General features: G+C 44.0%; 1 protein-coding gene across 1 annotated transcript in view; it reads right to left on the reverse strand.

Annotated features, from left to right (window-relative positions):
• LOC115107163 (E3 ubiquitin-protein ligase MYCBP2) overlaps positions 1-20,119 on the reverse strand; it is a 310,312-nt gene that overhangs the window by 69,323 nt on the left and 220,870 nt on the right. Inside the window, 6 exon segments of the mRNA XM_029630721.2 lie at positions 581-750; positions 1,086-2,822; positions 4,985-5,095; positions 6,299-6,493; positions 13,786-13,911; positions 17,395-17,527. Of these exon segments, the coding sequence (XP_029486581.2) occupies positions 581-750; positions 1,086-2,822; positions 4,985-5,095; positions 6,299-6,493; positions 13,786-13,911; positions 17,395-17,527 (2,472 nt within the window).

Below are 20,119 nucleotides of genomic sequence, written 5' to 3' on the forward strand. Positions count from 1 at the left end.
ACTCATTCCTCATTTTGACAGCCATTGCTTGGCTCGCTATAGCCTAATGTTAGCTAGCTAACATTGAACCTGGTTGGTTAGCTACCTGCAGATTCATGAGTTGTGCTTATGGTTGATTGTTTACCTAGCTGCATCGTTACATATGCCTAAAATAACAGAGGGACTACGGTTGGGTTTGGGACAAGTTCTTGCAGTAGCAGGTGGGAGTCGGACAGAAAGCCAGCGGGTGTTGGAGGGTGCAGTATGAAATGCTGCGGGTGCAGGCAGGATAAATAAATCAGTCCCGGGCAGACCTCTACTTGTAGGAATAATGCATTATGATGCAGTTATAATGCATTGTAAGACTGTCATAACCCTGTTATCAAGGCTGTTTATGAAAGTACATGGTTGCGAAAGGTTATCCTCTGAACTGTGACTATTACAGTGAGAAATTAGAATATTGAGCATAATATGTTGTTAAATCCTGACGGTTAACTATCCAAGTATCCATTTGTTAAGTTTCAATTTGAACTTGGAGAATTTAATGTGTAAAGATAAGGTACAAAACAACAATTGATTGAAGCATCAAGAAGTACACTACCTTTTCCCTGGCTGCAGTCTGCTTCTCTCGTAGGTACTTCTCCCTGCAACGGTCACACACCAGGTACCAGGTGCTTCCTCCGATCCCGCCATCTCCACAGTTTCCCGCCCAGCCCCCACAGAAGTGGCCAATGCTGTTATAGCCCTGGCCTCCCGCATAGCGACCACAACCTGCCCAAAACAAAAAAACAAATTAAGCTAAAATCCACCAACTTAAATAGAACATATTAATATACATTTGTCTCTATGCTAAGATCATATTGAGTAGTGTTGCCATATTAGCAGAGATACAGTGCAAATGGTTCAATGGGGTTAGCCACCATCCGCCTCAGTATGAAGAAATGTTCTGCTTTAAAGCGTTATTTTCCATCCACAAATGTAATAAACAAAATATAGCCTGTCATAGGACTTAAAAATCGGACTAGTCGGCTAACCTCTCACAGTGATATGACATGTGTATTTCTAACAGTATAGAATAAAAGCAAACCCAACATTGTTGATCTTACCTGGGTGGGCCTGCCTCATGTGGTAGGTGACAGGGTAGGGGTGCGACTCCCCACACAGCTCACAGATGGTGTCCTTCTCCGGTCCCCCCATGGCCAGCTGGGCCATCTCCCCAAACAGGTTCCCCCTGGGGCGCACCTCCGCCTTGTCTCTTTTCTTTTTCTCCTTCTTGGACTTCTTAGTGTCCTTCTCGTTCTCCTTTTTCTTCAGGATGGCGCTGGAGCCCGGGCTGGGGAAAATCATGTTTTGGGTGGCTGCCTTGATGGTTGCCATTGAGATGTCCTCCCAGAATGCAACAAGGTGCTGGAGGGTGAGCGGCAGGATGGACTTAGCCCTCATGGTAGGGTGAGTGGCCACCTCGAAGGAGACGTGCTCCCCCTTGCCATCCTCACACTTTTCGGGCAGGGGAGGCTCTTTGAGCATTGACAGGACCTTGTTCTTGTTGATGCTGCCCATCTTGGAGATGTCTGGCCCATGCGGGGAGATGTTGAACATATTGAGGGCCGAGGATATCTCCAGTGAGTGGCGGTTCTTCAGCTTGCTTTCCTTCTCCTCTTGGCCACCCTGGCCACCCAGCGAGCTGCGGATGGGCGCATGCTCCTTGGTCCGCTCTGGGTTGAACTTGAGAAACGAGGAGCAGGCCATGGCGTCGTGGACGATACCCTCGTGCCAGAGGAACGCGGCGAAGACCGCCCGGGCACACTCTGCAACTGAGGGTGACATGGCCTGCTTGGCGGGCTCGGTGACCCTCGACGAGCTCTCACCCTTGAAGAGCGGGCCCGACTTGTCCTTCTTGGGGCGCACGTGTCGGCTGGAGGTCTTGCGGCTGACTTTGGGCGACAAGCGGCTGCTCTCCAGCTCCTCCTTCACGGGTGCCTTGCCGATGCTGAAGTGCACCTTTGAGGAGCCCTCCTCTGCATTCCTCACCTCCACGTTTTCATTGTTTCCCTCATCATCATTGGAAAGAAGAGCACTAGACGTGCACACCTCCACCACCTCGCTGTGGAGGTTCTCCTGGGTCACATGGGGCGACGGGGTGCGGTTCTCCGCATTCCTATCTCCTCCTTTGCTGCTCCCGTCCTTGGGTGGTAGTTTGGGTTTGGGCGAGGTGGACCTTCCCCTTAGAGGCTCTGAGGTGAGAGGGACCTTCTTCCTCAGGGTGTCCGGGTCCAGGGTGTACGAGTCCGACTTGGACCTTTCTCTGGGCGGGTCCAGCCGAGCCTTGGAGGGGCTGACATTGGGAGGGAGGTTCTGGTCATGGGGTTGGTTCTTGTCTTGTGGCATGTTCTTGTCAATTGGTTGGTTCTTGTCTTGTGGCATATTCTTGTCAATTGGTTGGTTCTTGTCCTGAGCAAAGTTCTTGTCGTGCTGGGTGGAGGAGCGGGGTGAGGAGGTGCTGGAGGGGCTAGACCTCCCAGAGGTGGAGGAAAGGCCCTTCTGTTTGGGCGAGGTGGAGCGGGAGCCAGGGTTAGGCGACTCGGCGCGCAGCCCGGAGGAGTTACGATCGCGCCCGTCGGCCTTCAGTGCCTGCAGGGTGTTGTGGTTGGGCGAGTGGGAGCGGCTATGGGAGTCCGACCGCAACTTGGCAGTGTCCGACCGCAGGATAAGTGCCTCGCTGGCCGGCGGATCTTTACTTTTGGACTGTTCCGAGGCGCGACCGCCACGCCCCTCCTGTTTTGGGGAGCGACTTTCCAGTCGTTGTTTGGTGGCCGGGGACATGGGCCGCGCCCCTAAGTTACCTAGTAACCAGCCACAACATAGAAACAGTTATACAACAACTAAGAGGATTACTGTAAAAGGCAGCACATCTGAGTACAATACTCAACATCTAAGGGTCAAAACAAAATGGATTATGAAAGGGAAGAAAAATGGGGGGAGAAGAGAAACAACAGTAGAAGTCTGGACATAAAAAATAAAAAAATCATGTTAAAACATACAAATATTTTTGAGTCAATAAGTAACCTCTTTCTTAGACTGTGGAAAGTTGTGGACCAATACGTTTTAGTAAAGTGACAGCATTAGAGCAGAGGACAAAGATTATTCTAGAAGAGCCTTCAATGGCCTTGACATAGAAACTTTTCCAAAGTATATTCATCTATCTATGCATGTCTGAAGACCACTTACACAGACAGGGGTAGCTAATGGATCATGGTGCAACTGATGAGAAGAAGCCCATGCAGCCCAGCACTGTGCCCTAAGAATAGCTAATATAAACTCAGCAAAAAAAGAAACGTCCCATTTTCAGGACCCTGTCTTGTAAAGATAATTCGTAAAAATCAAAATAACTTCACAGATCTTCATTGTAAAGGGTTTAAACACTGTTTCCCATGCTTCCCATAAACAATTAATGAACATGCACCTGTGGAACGGTCGTTAAGACACTAACAGCTTACAGATGGTAGGCAATTAAGGTCACAGTTATGAAAACTTAGGACACTAAAGAGGCCGTTTCTACTGACTCTGAAAAACACCAAAAGAAAGATGCCCAGGGTCTCTGCTCATCTGCGTGAACGTACCTTAGGCATGCTGCAAGGACGCATGAGGACAGCAGATGTGGCCAGGGCAAAACAAAAAATTGCAATGTCCGTACTGTGAGACGCCTAAGACAGCACTACAGGGAGACAGGACGGACAGCTGATCGTCCTCACAGTGGCAGACCACGTGTAACAACATCTGCACAGGATAGGTACATCCGAACATCACACCGTCGGGACAGGTACAGGATGGCAACAGCTGCTCGAGTTATACCAGGAACGCACAAGCCCTCCATCAGTGCTCAGACTGTCCGCAATAGGCTGAGAGAGACAGGACTGAGGGCTTGTAGTCCTGTTGTAAGGCAGGTTCTCACCAGACATCACCGGCAACAACGTTGCCTATGGGTACAAACCCACCGTAGCTGGACCAGACAGGACTGGCAAAAAGAGCTCTTCACTGACGAGTTGAGGTTTTGTCTCACCAGGTGTGATGGTCGGATTCGCGTTTATCGTCGAAGGAATGAGCGTTACACCGAGGCCTGTAATCTGGAGCAGGATTGATTTGGAGGTGGAGGGTCCGTCATGGTCGGGGGTCACAGTATCATGGGACTGAGCTAGTTGTCATTGCTGTGCATTACAGGGAAGACATCCTCCTCCCTCATGTGGTACCCTTCCTGCAGGTTAATCCTGACATGACTCTCCAGCATGACAATGCCACCAGCCATACTGCTCGCTCTGTGTTTGATTTCCTGCAAGACAGGAATGTCAGTGTTCTACCATGGCCATCGAAGAGCCCGGATCTCAATCCCATTGAGCACGACTTGTTGGATCAGAGGGTGAGGGCTAGGGCCATTCCTCCCAGAAATGTCCGGTAACTTGCAGGTGCCTTGGTGGAAGAGTGGGCTAACTTCTCACAGCAAGAACTGGCAAATTTGATGCAGTCCATGAGGAGGAGATGCACTGCAGTACTTTTTGCAGCTGGTGGCCACACCAGATACTGACTGTTACTTTTGACCCCCCCCCCCTTTGTTCAGGGACACATTATTCAATTTCTGTTAGTCACATGTCTGTGGAACTTGCTCAGTTGTTGAATCTTATGTTCATACAAATATTTACAGATGTTAAGTTTGCTGAAAATAAACACAGTTGACAGTGAGAGGACGTTTATTTTTTTGCTGAGTTTATAATTGGTCTTTAGAATTTATCCTGTCTAGGGACATTAGTCCCACCCCTAACCTCTATGTGAATAAGCATCTCCCCTATTCCTTCTGATAATTGTAGCTAGTGTTCAGTTTAGAACAATTTACCTATTTACTTGTGTTTTACTCTTGATAATTTGATTTATCCTGTTGTTCAGCATTAACTGACTCTGTAACGGATTCCCACATTTCAGTCTGAAGGAGGCATGCATTTTGTATGTTACCCACCCTTTTGCCTGAGAGCAAGAGATGAGAGTGCAGAACCATGCCCAGCCGCGGACACACTGCTTTTGTGCACCCGCTCGTGAGAAGAAGCAAGGCTGCGTGATGAAGAACCATCTACAGCGGAAAACAGTGGTAGGTAAGCAAAACACAGGGAATGAATGCAGGGACACCCTCACAGAGAAAAGAAGTGTAGCGTGTACAGGTAAGTAGAGAAAACAGGTAGGAAAACACTCCACAGAGAAAGAGAAGGAGGGAGAGAGGAGTGAGAGAAAGAAGGAGAGAGCTAGAGTGATGGAGGATGGCCATTGAGAGTGTAAAAAATATGGAGTCAGACCAACAGACATATGGAGAGCAGACAGCTATAGGAGATCAGAGGGTAGTAAGAGATGCATGAACTAGGGCTGGGAGACATGAGTTTGAGCCAGGGGCTCAGAAAATGGAGTGAACGGAAACTAATTGATACATGTTATACTTTATTGAAACCTAATAGTTGGGAGCATATCCACTGACCTGACCATGAGATTGTCTCTGATTTACACACCACAGGTGCTGTGAGTTAAGGTTAGTCATATTGACACATTCTCAAGGCATTTAGTTTAGTGTATCTGCCCAGGACCTTTATAGAGATTCATAACTGTAAAGAATGAAAGCATGTAGTAAAGTAATACAGTAATAAGTACACTAAATGATGCTACCTAAATTCATATGATGAATTACACTAAGGTAGTCTACATTTGCAATGGGAGCACTAAAGCAGGAATGGGGTGTTTAAAATTAGAATCAGTGATACGCGTCTACCAAGAGGAGCAGGGTGACTTCTGACACAAAGACGAAGGCAGAGGCAGCATTCGTCAACATTTGTCGTCAGACACCTTTTAAATTGCAGGACATAGAAGCAAACCTATGTACAAATGCAACTATCTGTATGGGTGATCGTCAAATGCAGCCTTTTTGCCTCACTCTCTTGACAATATCTCTGGGCAGACTGCTGCTCGTGATCACGTCATCGCTGAGTCTCTGTTTAAATCAGGGATGAAGATGGAGAAAGAACACTGGTATATAAACAAAAAGCAAGCAGCTACATTACTAGGCAAGGTATTGTAAGCAGCAGTCAGAACATAATAGCAATGTTAGGGTGTCTTCGGTCCCCCCTGCCCCCCCCCCCCCCAAAAAAAAAAAACAGAAATAAGCTAAACAAATACGCAAGTAAAAGAAATCACAAACAAAAGAGTGATAAGCTGAGGAGGAATTAAGATGGGACCAGGGAGCACCTGGGCAAGCAAGTGTCGACACTGTCATACAGACGGACCGACTTACTCGGAAGCTGTGGCTGCGGCTGAGACACTTGGGACCTGGGGCATTGTCCAAACACAAATGGGCTGTGGACAAGGGAGGAGGAGGGAGGTTGGGCGGCTTGCTCAAATACGGAGGAAGAGGAGGGAGGAGCAGCTGGAGGGAGGAAGGGCCCAGACTGAATGGCACTATTCAGTATGGCAGTCAACCTTTGGTCACCTGCAAATAACGGAAGAGAAGGGGAAGGGGGGACTACAGCTTAGCTTACACTATGGTCTTATAGGATTCCAAAAGGTGGGGTATAAATCAATCAATGAATCCATTAAACAGTAACCATTAAAATGTCCATTGATTTTTCAATCATCTCCCACACAGGTAATGCCGGAGAGGTGGAAGGGGGTGGGGGTGTGTAGGGAGGTGAGGTGGGAGTTTCTGGATAGGAGGGGAGAAGGGGGTAAACTAAAGTGACATGGGGTAATGGGTGATGTCACAGGGTGGGGATTTGGGACAGTAATGGCGATTGGCCGGGCCGGGGTTGTGTAACTTGGGACCAAGTGTGGAACCCAAATAGGGAAAATAACACTGTTTGTACTATATGTACTGTAGTATCTCTAAGGTAGAGTGCATCTGCTTTCTACCCAACAACATAGAAAACTCCTCTCCTTCACTCATTTCCATATGGAATAAGAAAATGATCTAAATTTCCCTGAAAGATTTTAGGAGAAAAGTTCAGTGACTCAGTTTTGACTAATTACAGGGAAAATCAAGTATCAATCAAGTATCAGGTATAAATAGTTCCATAGAGAGAGATCTTTTGCAAAACTTAAATGGTACCCAGTAAATGGTAAGCAAGTTTTGAAAGTCCCCTTTATTCAGACCTATTCTATTGATTAATTTACCTTACATTTACCAGCTAAGAAAAAAACCTGAGGAAACGTTGGAGGGATTTTGGAAAGGAAAGTAGTCCAATGAGCCAGTAGGAAGCTGTGGGGGTTGATTCCGATTTGGCAGGACACCCTTTCACTTGGGGGGAGGGGGGACTTGTGAACACTGGTGTTGGGAAGATATTCCAGGTCCCACCTGACCTGGCAGAAGCACACTAACTGGCCCATGCACACAGACTGAGACACATTATGACTGAACATAGCAGTGATGTTAGGTATGACATACACACACGTGAAACAATGAGACATGCAGAACAAAAAAATGGACAGAGTTAGTGCTTATTGACAGCCCCTGTGGCCCTGGAGGGTCAACTTGATCCAGTATGGGGAAAGAGTGCCGTTGTGGGCACTACCCACTTTCCCATGCTTTTGAGTGCACCACTAACTGATACAATCGGTTTCCACTAGTATTGTTACATTACCCAAAAATGCTAGCCAGAAGATTTAGGACTCATCCTGACCAGCGAACGAATTTTAAGGGGTTGTACAAAATGATATCACCCTAGATATTGTGCTGTCTTTGCATATTGCATCCTTATTGGCCATATGCTAATGAGGGCCTGTAGAAATGTAGGGGTTCATGAGGAAAGCATCTCTCTTATGTGGCGTGTAATGTGAAGCAATGTCAAGCTAGCAAGAAATGTGCCTTCATAAAGATACATGAAGCAGATGACATTTTGGAGGTGTCTAAACCAAAACAAACTCAAGCAACAACAAAGTAAGAGATGGATATCAAGCAGTCTTTATTGTGAAAAAGAACATGAACTATGAGAAAGTCCACTTTAACTTGCAGAGAGGATAAAAAGAAAGTGGATTATTTTGTCACTGCCTTATATGCCCTAGCAGAGCATTGGAACTCTGGACTTTTGCATAAGCCAATTAGAGATAGGCTATCTGTTGGACTAGCAGCAAACATGCGCCTGTCAGAACGGAAGCAGCAAAGTCACCTGCAAGGTGACATAGTAACAACAAAAGAGGCATGCTCAGTGGATAGAGTTATGCAAAAAGGCAGCCAGTATTAGTGGAAACAGATATTCCAGCATGAGAAAGCTAGCCATGGTAATGCTAATGGCAAATAGCACCCAAAGTGTCGAAACCGTGGCAAAAGCCCTGCACCGTGTGCAGCTAACGAAGTAGTATGTGAAGTAGTGTGTGACCCTGTAAACAAGTTTCAAAAGGTGGATCATAGCATTTTCCTAGGAACAATAACAGCAGGAGGCGACCCATGGATGATTCAAGTGATGGACAGAAATGTGAAATTCAAAATAGACACTGGTGCCGATGTGACTTTTATCCCAGACAATGTGTTCAATGACATTTTTGCAGGAACCAGCAAGCCAGCTCTGCTAAAAAAAAAATCAACAAAACCTCCGCTAAGGAAGAGCATCACAAGTGTAGTTCTACAAAAGGGAGAAAAGGTTACACTGGAGGATGTGTAGGTCATCAGCGATTTACACACAGCTTTACTAGGAAGACCAGCTATGACACAAAGCTTGAGCTAGTTGATCGACTTGACAGCACTGATTTACAGACACTGAAAGAAAGCTATCCAAAGCTGGTTTTGGCACAGTACAACAACTATATACCATCGAGCTGAAATCCTGCACAGAGCCCTACTCACTCCATGACGGATTCCTATGACATTGATGCCAAAAGTCTAGAAAGAGCTAGAAAGCAGGTAAGGGTTCAAGGTTGTCACCAGAGTGGGGGGGCCCAAGGACTGGTGCGCCAGCATGGTGGTTGTCCCAAGAAGAACAGAGAAGTGCGGACATGCATCGATTTCACTTGTCTCAAAGAGTCAGTGTTTAGAGAAAAATATACTTCCCACTGTCGAACAGACCCCTTGGCTCACTAGCCGGGAGAAAGATCTTCAGCAAGCTTGATGCGAACTTGTGCTTCTTGCAGATCCCGCTAGCGGAGGAGTCAGTTATGCTAACAACCTTCATCACACCTTTCGGACGTTACAACTTCAGCAACTTAACACTTGGTGACAGGTCACTAAAGGGCTGGAAATTGTGGTCTGTCACATGGATAATGTGTTAATCTGGGGCCAAACACAGGAGAAGCATAATGCAAGACTTCATGCCACATTTCAGAAGATGGAAAAAGTCGGCTTAACTCTGAACATGGACAAATGTGACCTGTCAAAGCAGGAAGTGAAGTTCCTGAGCCACAATATCTCGGACAAAGGAGTACAGCACGACCGAAAAGACAGAGGCTGTCAAGGAGATGGCAGCGCCATCCAACGTCAGCGAGCTGCAGAGCTGGGGAATGTTCATCCCTCAGCTGAAAAGGACAAACCTCTCAGAGACCTATTCTCAAAGAAAAACAACTGGTACCGAGGGGCCAACTAAGCCAGAGCCTTCAAAGAGCTGAAGGAGGAGCTGACATCCACACCCGTGTTAGCCCTGTACGACCCAAACAAAGAGATGTCTAAGCCGATACGTCTTCCTATGGACTAGGAGTGCTTCTGTAGAAGAAAAGCAAGGAATGGAGACCAGATTTCTACGCTTCCCAGTCTCTCTCAAGGACCAAGCAGAGATGCACTTTAGTAGAAAAAGAAGCTCTGGGCCTGACATGGGCATATGGAAGATAGAGATTTTCTCGTTGGTCAACACTTTCAAATTCATTGCTTTAACTAATTATGAAAAAATGTAAGAAAATGTTTGGCAAATGTAATAAAGTATTGACTTTTCAAATAAGTTAAGTTACACGTTATGTTGTTTGAAAATTTGTTAGCTACATTATCCTTACGAACCGCATAGTATTACAGCAATAAATACCGATATGTTAGCTAGCTACCTAATGTTAGTTGGCTACTAATATATCAAACTTGCCAGGCAGTATTATTAAGTATCTGCTATATAACTAACTACCCAACATGTACGGACTTCAATATTCACACCATTCTTAGCTAAGTGGATTAGTCGTTGTGTGTTTCAATGGACTTTGTTCATTCTGGCTATCTACCCTGATTTCAGAGCACTTTCGCGCAGAACTGATGAATTTACGAATGCTCAACACCTGTTGAATATGGCCAGTATCAGTAAACATTGACAAAAAAATAATTACAATACAGTTACAGTCACAATGCTCTAGATAACATGAAAACAGCTTAACCAGCTCTGCTAAAGCGAGTAAAATGGTCAGAGTGAGGTGTTCTCTGTCTCATTTGTGTCTGGAAGTAGCTAGCCAACGTTAGCCAGTTAGCTTGGGCACTTGACTGCCATTGCACGCTCGGATCAACCCTACTCCTCTGTCAGTTTCCAATGTGCACTCTGAAAGCTCCGAATTTATCAACGGACAATCTGACAACACTCTGGATTTATGAACGCCCAGAGCGCACTCTGGCACTCCAGATTGAATTTATGAACACAAACGAAATCATAAAATGTTTAGCATTTGTTATGCTAAAAAGCTAGCAAGAGTTTGCTTAGCAACAGCATCAACTTTCGGTAGACAGGCGAAGCTATAGTACGTTCAACTGAAAAGGTACCGTTCGTTTACAGTAAACGGATCACCGCTTTATTTTAAGAATGTGAAAGGTCCGAATAATAGTAGAGAGAATGATTTATTTCAGCTTTTATTTCTTTCATCATATTCCCAGTGGGTCAGAAGTTTACATACACTCAATTAGTATTTGGTAGCATTGCCTTTCAATTGTTTAACTTGGGTCAAAAGTTATGGGTAGCCTTCCACCATCTTTCCAAATAAGTTGGGTGAATGTTGGCTCATTCCTTCTGACAGAGCTGGTGTAACTTGAGTCAGGTTTGTAGACCTTGCTCACACACGCCTTTTCAGTTCTGCCCACTAATTTTCTATTGGTTTGAGGTCAGGGCTTTGTGATGGCCACTCCAATACCTTGACTTTGTTGTCCTTAAGCCATTTTGACACAATTTTGGAAGTATGCTTGGGGTCATTGTCCATTTGGAAGACCCATTTGCGACCAAGCTTTAACTTCCTGACTGATGTCTTGATGCTATCTATTTTGTGAAGTGCACCAGTCCCTCCTGCAGCAAAGTACCCAGACAACACGATGCTGCCACCCCCGTGCTTCACAGTTGGGATGGTATTCTTCAGCTTGCAAGCCTCCTCCTTTTTCCTCCAAACATAAAGATGGACATTATGGTGTTGGGGAATAATCCGAATTAGTTTGTAACATAGGTAAGATGTTTTATATTCACCATATGTTTGTAAGTTACTTCTCATCAGAATGTTTATTTTTGTATAATACTGTGGCAATACTGTGCAGTCATCTGTTCTCTGTCAAGACTAAGTTACTTGGGCCGGAGAGAGGGGAGAGGTCAAGCGTGTATCTCTTGGCTCCACAATGTCTGTGTGCCAGTCAATGTGTCTCTGTGATCTTGTCAAGATAGGGTGGATTTGAAATATGCCTGTTGATATGAGGATTTGTTTAGGTTCTGAGTTTGAGAAAAGTACATAGTTTAGGAGACAAAGCTGAACGATAAATTATGGCCAATGCTGTCTGGCTATGTGTGTCTTTGCTATAAAGGATCTCAGTTGCAATGTGTAAGGAACTCTCTGAGAATTCATTTATAGACACTGAATTGATCCGAGAGTCACAGGGTTGTGATGGAGCTCATATAATTAAAGATGGACTTTGTGATAAACTCTGACTTGTGTGTGGTTTGCTCTCATGATTTGGTAAATACAGGAAATTTCCCACATTGGCCAAACATATCTATTTTTGTGTCATCAGACCAGAAGACATTTCTTCAAAAAGTCCCCATGTGCAGTTGCAAACCGTAGTCTGGCTTTTTTATGACGGTTTTGGAGCAGTGGCTTCTTCCTTGCTGAGCGGCCTTTCAGGTTATGTCGATATAGGACTCGTTTTACTGTGGATATAGATACTTGTGTACCTGTTTTCTCCAGCACCTTTACAAGGTCCTTTGCTGTTGTTCTGGGATTGATTGCACTTCTCGCACCAAAGTACGTTCATCTCTAGGAGACAGAACACGTGTCCTTCCTGAGCTGTATGATGGCTGCGTAGTCCCATGGTGTTTATACTTGCATACTAATGTTTGTACAGATGAACGTGGTACCTTCAGGTGTTTGGAAATTGCTCCCAAGGATGAACCAGACTTGTGGAGTTATACAATTGTATTGTATACAAGAGGTCTTGGCTGATTTCTTTTGATTTCCCCATGATGTTTGAAAGTTTGAAGGTAGGCCTTGAAATACATCCACAGGTACACCTCCAATTGACTCAAATTATGTCAATTAGCCTATCAGAAGCTTCTAAAGCCATGACATCATTTTCTGGAATTTTCCAAGCTTTTAAAAGGCACGGTCAACTTAGTGTATGTAAACTTCTGACCCACTGGAATTGTGATATAGTGAATTATAAATTAAATAATCTGCCTGTAAACAATTGTTGGAAAAGTTACTTGTGTCATGCACAAAGTAGATGTCCTAAATGACTTGCCAAAACTATAGTTTGTTAACAAGAAATTTGTGGAGTAGTTGAAAAATGAGTTTTAATGACTACAACCTAAATGTATGTAAACTTCCGACTTCAACTGTATGTAGTATACAGTATGTTAGTATGGGTATTTGAACACAGCTCAAGAAAACCCAGGAAGCCCACAGGACATTGTCAGATAAGAAGCAGGAAGTAAACAGGAAGTAAAAGACAGTGGATGCAGAATGACAGTGAGAGAAGAACTGATGAAGAGCAACTGTATGTGGAGAGTGGAGACTTGTGCATCTCCTCAGCAGTTCCCTAGTCAGTCAATCATACGTGTTGTACCCAAAGTGAAAATGTATCATGGACGTTAAAATAAGGCACTGAATAAAAAAATAAAAAATAAAAAATGTATTTAACTAGGCAAGTCAGTTTCTTATTTACAATGCCTACTCTGACCCTGACACCGCTGGGCCAATTGTGCGCCGCCCTATGGGAATCCTAATTGCGGCCGGTTGTGTCATAGGCTGGAATCGAACCAGGGTCTGTAGTGACGGCACTAGCACTGAGATGCTGCGCTACTCGAGAGCCCGCAAGGTTTGTCAGGAAAAGGAAACTACTCCAATGCGAAATTAGATAAATATTTTTGACATCCTCACTTGAGTTATGACTGCATAACTATAACTAGCACAATAAGTGTCTCCAATAATCTGACTTGCACCGGCAATGTCATGAGTATATCAAGTCAGAATATTACTAGTCAGACAACTTATCATATTAGGAGCTATAAGGAGAGTTGCAAAGTATATATATATTTTTTAAATGAATTGACAGTTGCTAGGGACCTACGTGTGAGGCAGCCTGGGTGTGAGGCAGCCTGGGTTTTGTTCATTTGGGCGCACAACAGACCATGTCTTAAAACACTTTGCAACGGAAATCAAAAACTAGTATTTCCTGCTGGGATAGATACACTACCTGCCCATTTCACTTGGACCATTTTCTTAAGTTTTGTGCCTCATAGCCACGATCCAGGTTCTGGACTTTCCTAAAGCAGAAGCAGCTGTAGCTACCAAGCCACAGGTGCATGTATAACTGTGTAGGCATCCCTCTCCCGCCCAGCCACGTGCCCCGGCATGCCTCACCTTTGTTGTTTGAGATACCGTAGTCAAAGCCCTGTGCCCCATTGGCTGCAGTAGCCCTGTTGAAGGCCTGGACAGAGAAGGGGCTAGGTGGTGGGGTCTGGGCCTCGTGCTCCAGAAGGGTTTGTTCTGTTGGGAGAGGAGACAGAGCTGGACCACGTTAGCTCCACCAACAACAGCAACCAAAACATCCATTCATATCCATGTTATGTCCAGTGAAAATCTAACTTTTAAAAGTTTATATATTCTGTTAACTCATACAATGCTGCAGACTCTTCATATCCTCATATTTGTGGCTAAAGCAAAAATGTAATTAACAAATAAACTTATTTCAAACAGACAGTTAAAAAAAAAAAGCTTGCCATTTCCTCATTGGCAGAGGTCGTCTCATTGGCGAAGCTGGCTAATCAGCTGTTTATCATACCATTCTGTTGTTGGGGTACGCAGAACACAATTCAAAACACAGAAAAGCTTACTTAAAAAAAAATAATTGGAAGGAAAACTATTTCACTCATATTGCATATTTAATAGAAAATCTGGAAACACTGGACGGACAGGCTATTCTTAAAGTAACTTCAAAACTAAGATGAGTGAGATCTGAGAGAACCCAATCCCAACTTGAGATCGAAATACTCAACTCAATTTTCTTTAGGTCAACTCTCCCATTTATCTTGATTAACACCAAAGTTAAATTTAGAGACATATTATCTCAAGTGCTGGTTCAGCCTAAAGAATTAGGATCTTACAACTGTCCAGATACCGGTAAATCTGATCCAAGATCAGCACTCGCACTCTGAGACACTTTGTGAATACGGGCTAGGGTTGGGCAGTATCCATATTTTATGCTACAGGAACTATACGGTATTACCGGCAGTGCACACAAGGGGCACTATTTCTTTCCAAATGTGAAAGTAATCTATATTCAAAATGTTTGACCTTATTGAAAAAATGCTAACAAAGGCTAACGAATTACTAGTGAAATTCCATGGCAGACACTAGCTAAATGCTAACAAGCGCGAACAAACATTGCTAATTGCAAGGGCAGACAACCAAACTCAAAGTTACACAACAATCTTAAAAGGCTCCTAGCAGTTTGTTGCACGCATACAGCAGGGATCCTGAACCCAGATGGAATTGATTGTCTATGCTGTAACCAAGAAGCTTGATTTTGAAGTAGGAATGTTAATGGTTAACCTTCGAAAATACATTTGACCCGTCATGCTTTTCAGTCTATATTCTGCAAAAGAGCAGAAAAACAAAAACAAATATGGGATGATGTAGGTAGTTGGTTGGATGGGCTATTTACAGATGGGCTGTGTACAGTGATCGATAAGCTGCTCTGACAGCTGATGCTTAAAGCTTCAGTGATTTTTGCAATTTGTTTCCAGTCATTGGCAGCAGAGAACTGGAAGGAAAGGCAGCCAAAGGAGGTGTTGGCTTTGGGGATGACCAGTGAAATATACCTGCTGGAGCACATGCTAGGGGTGGGTGCTGCTATGGTGACCAGTGAGCTGAGATAAGGCAGAGCTTAACCTAGCAAAGACTTATAGATGACCTGGAGCCAGTGGATTTTGTGAATAATATGTAGCGAGTACCAGCCAACGAGAGCATATAGGTCGCAGTGGTGGGTGGTATAAGGGGCATTGGTGACAAAACGGATGGCACTGCATCCAGTTTGCTGAGTAGAGTGTTGGAGGCTATTTTGTAAATGACATCGCCGAAGTCAAGGATCGGTAGGATAGTCAGTTTTACGAGGGTATGTTTGGCAGCATGAGTGAAGGAGGCTTTGCTGCGAAATAGGAAGCCGATTCTAGATTTAATTTTGGATTGGAGATGCTGAATATGAGTCTGGAAGGAGAGTTTACAGTCTAACCAAACACCTAGGTATTTGACATATTCTAAGTCAGAACCATCCCGAGTAGTGATGCTGGACCGGCGGGCAGGTGCGGACAGCGATTGGTTGAAGAGCATGCATTTAGTTTTACTTGCATTTAAGAGCAGTTGGAGGCCACGGAAGGAGAGTTGGATGGTATTGAAGATCGCCTGGAGGATTGTTAACACAGTATCCAAAAGTATACAGAATGGTGTCGTCTGAGTAGAGGTGATCAAAGAATCACCCGCAGCAAGAGCGACATCATTGATATATACAGAGAAAAGAGTCGGCCCGAGAATTGAACCCTGTGGCACCCCCATAGAGACTGCCAGAGGTCCGGACAACAGGACTTCCGATTTGACACACTGAACTCTGTCTGAGAAGCAGTTGGTGAACCAGGCGAGGCAGTCATTTGAGAAACCAAGGCTGTTGGGTCTGCCGATAAGAATGCGGTGATTGACAGAGTCGAAAGCCTTGGCCAGGTCGATGAAGACGGCTGCACAGTACTGTCTTTTATCGATGGCGGTTATGATATCATTCAGGACCTTGAGCGTGGCTGTGAGTTTACTTCAAATAATGAGGCATAGCTTACCTATTTTATAAAAACCTCCTCATGCCAATAACCAGCACTTCTCTCCTGTTCTATTGGTTTTCATATTAACTTCCCTTCGTTGTCCAAAAGCACAATCCTAGTCATATTAGCAACCCATCATAGTTGTTCCTCTAAGATTCCTACTCTTTCTAAGTTTCAAACAAATATTTTAATCTCCGTCACATATGAAACTACTTGCATTAGTTGCACTGTTTACAACAGTGTTTTCCGCTAATGCATTTGGGCAAATGTTTGAAAATGGTGTTTTATTATCTGCTTCATTACAGGACTTACATGTGCACCTCTACAGGATCGCCTTTCTCTTGCATTTCAAAGATGAAAAATACAAATAATTATCTTTTACCAGATCTAATGTGTTATATTCTCCTACATTCATTTCAAATTTCCACAAACTTCAAAGTGTTTCCTTTCAAATGGTATCAAGAATATGCATATGCTTGCTTCAGGTCCTTAGCTACAGGCAGTTAGATTTGGGTATGTCATTTTGGGCCTTTTGACTAAGATGATAGGCTTGCTATTCTTGCATGTTTTCATTAATCTCTTAATGAAAATGTCCGGTTCTTGTATGCACTCATAGTATCAGAGTGATAGGTTTCACTCTCCCCACATTTTCCAAAATAAGCCCAATGAGTTTCTATGGGCTTTTTTTGGGGCCTAAGCTTGTCGCCTGCCTTCCCGCCTTGGGACGACTCCTATTGTTAGGGCAGAAACATAAGCATCTCATCATTATATGCACAGATCTCTGATAGTATTTTCTGTTGGTCACGTGTTTAATGTTTGGGAACAATTTAACAATTTTTTGGACAGGTAAATGAGGGTCAGTCAGTCGGCAGCAAAATTGACAGAAATGTGCATCCCTACTTGCAAGCTAGCGACTTAGCTATCAAGTTAGAAAACCAAAAGCATAGCTGGAGCCATTAGTTAGATAGTTAACGTATAGTTAATTATAAGCAGTGGCATAGCACACACCCCTGCAGCTCCCGCGAGGGGGGGCTGAACCTCCAAATTTCTATTTTATTTTTATGGATGGTCCTGAAAATCATGCTGTGGTAAAAAAATGTGTACAGCCAAGCCCAATACAGGACACAGGAGTAAAAAGCATTAAGTTAAGTTAAAAGGCTCTTACCTTCCTCATGGCGTAGGTACTGGTTTCCCCCACGGTCTCGGGCCAGAGACCAGGCCTCTCCTTCGTCGCTCTCGCAGAACTCCACCACACTGTTTTTGTCCAGCTGCACCCACGTCCCCTCCGTGTTTACCACCTGACGCACAACACAATGCTCTTTATCCCTATATACGCACACACACAAATGCTGCAGTCCACACACGCACACAGCACCATTCTCTCAAATACAATACAATCCCCCTATACATGAATGCACATCATTCCTTCAGAACAATTAAATACGGCATTGTAGCTATAATATTTCTCATAAAAGCAGCATTTTGCAGAGATCACTGGCTAAAGATAATTAATTAAACAACTTACTCTAAAAGTGAATCATATTGAAAGGTAAATTCATGTTTGCCTTGGTTTTCTAAAGGTCCTGAAAAAATCATCACTTTAGACAGACGGACACAAATGGAAAGTGGAAATGTTAATAAATGCAGAGGTTGCACTGCGTAGAGAGTGAGAGCGAGACTTGAGTGAGTATTTCTATGATTCCTCGTAGCTTAGTATCTCCTTGCCACCTTCTCAACCCTACTGGAGGAGTATCAATGTTCCTCCCCTCAGACCATCTTTTCCAATGCATGTTGAGAAGGAGACGAGGAGATAGGATGTGGGGAATCGAAGAAAGATTCAATGAGAAAGAGCTGGGGAGCCATTGGTTCAGAGAGGGCATTCTAGTAACAGCATGACAACACCACATCCCCAATCAGAGGTCAAGCAGGAAGTAGGAAACATTCAGCACTTCCGGGTCAAGGAATTTTAGAGAGTTTTAAAAAAGTCCACCAAGAAACAAAAGAGGACAGAAGGTGTAAGAGAGAAGATTCATTTGAGGTACAGTATGGCTTCAGCATTTCAAGAATCCAATGTCAGAAAATAGTGAAGGATTTCTTTTTTTTTTGCAAACAGAAAATATTGAATCCGTTTCAAATTATAAATAAACTAATATAGTTTAAATAAACTATCCTGAACAAAAAATATAAATGCAAAGTGGAGTGTTGGTCCCATGTTTCATGAGCTGAAATAACAGATCCCAGAAATGTTCCACATGCACAAAAATCGTATTTCCCTTTCTGCAGAAATGGTTTTACATCCCTGTTAGTGGGCATTTCTCCCTTGCCAAGATAATCCATCCACCTGACAGGTGTGGCATATCAAGAAGCTGATTAAACAACATGATCATTACACAGGTGCTGGGGACAATAAAAGGCCACTCTAAAATGTGCAGTTTTGTTACAACACGACAGATGTCGCAAGTTTTGAAGGAACGTGCAATTGGCATATGCTGACTGCAGGAATGTCAACCAGAGCTGTTTCTCTACGTTGATGCCTCCAACGTAATTATAGAGAATTTGGCAGTATGTCCAACCGGCCTCAACCGCAGACCAAGTGTAACCACGCCAGCCCAGGACATCCAAATTCATCTTCTTCACCTGCGGGATCGTGTGACACCAGCCACCCGGACAGCTAATGGAACTGAGGAGTATTTCTGTCTGTAATAAAGCCCTTTTGTGAGGAAAAACTAATTCTGATAGGCTAGGCCTGGCTCCCAACTGCGTGGGCCTATGACCTCCCATGGCTGCACCCCTTCCCAGTCATCTGAAATCCATAGATTAGGGCCTAATTAATTCATTTCAATTGACTGATTTCCTTATATGAACTGTAACTCAGTAAAACCGTTGACATTTTGCATGTTGTGTTTATATTTTGTTCAGTATATATTAAAATGAACAAAAATATATAAATGCAAAAGGAAACAAATAAAAAATGCTGTAGCCACTGGAGTGTGTTCTATAAAGAAAAGAGCCTGCACATGTTGAAAGAAAGGACAGAGCACACACCCACACCCAGAGGCATCTCATGTATTCACCCTTTCAATGGTAAAGTACATACATCCAAAACAAGTCAACCAATTTACAAGCAAAAGGGGGAGGAAACAAAAGACATTACAACAACTTGTCTGTTTTGCAAAGAGAGTTCAAAGTAGAAGAGTGAAACAAAACAAATGGGTATAAGAACTACAAAATAGTAACTAAGTAATCTAGATTGATAATGAATCAATTAAAGGCAATCACAATAAGTAATTTAAGACATCACATTTGTTATTTTCCGTTTTTTTTGGTGCGGGGGAGGGGGGGGTTGCGTACCTCGCCTACTGCCTTGACCGTGTTCCCAAGTACTAACATTCCAATGGGGATACCCCTAAGGTTTGGACAGCTTCTGATGTTGTGACCTGAGGGACCCGTCTTCACTACCTTATAAAGCCCAGGGCCGCCGCCCTGCCCCACCCTGTCCTGCTCCTGCATGGAGGGGGCCTCTTGGGAGGGGCGGCCGCTGGAGCTCACCTCCTTAACACTCTGCTCCGATTGGCCTCCTGCCTCCTGCAAGTGGGAATTGACAGGCGTTAATACCAATCAGGCTAGGTTAGAAGACTACAGTCAATGGAAGAGTAGTGATGGATTTGTCTGATTTGATGTCATATTTTCATCCTGATTCCTGACAACTGTGTGTGTGTATGTGTCTTATGAGAGACGATATAGCGTGACTAGTGTTTCAGGTTATCAAATAATCAAAGTCCCATAATTTCTATTAAAGTTTTACAGTACTGTCCTAAGAGCTATCAGTTCAACAAAACCAGTAGCATTCACTCTCTGTAGCAAATGTTGACATAAACCTAAAGCAATAG

This window comes from Oncorhynchus nerka, linkage group LG3, assembly GCF_034236695.1.
Source record: "Oncorhynchus nerka isolate Pitt River linkage group LG3, Oner_Uvic_2.0, whole genome shotgun sequence".
NCBI lineage: Eukaryota > Metazoa > Chordata > Actinopteri > Salmoniformes > Salmonidae > Oncorhynchus > Oncorhynchus nerka.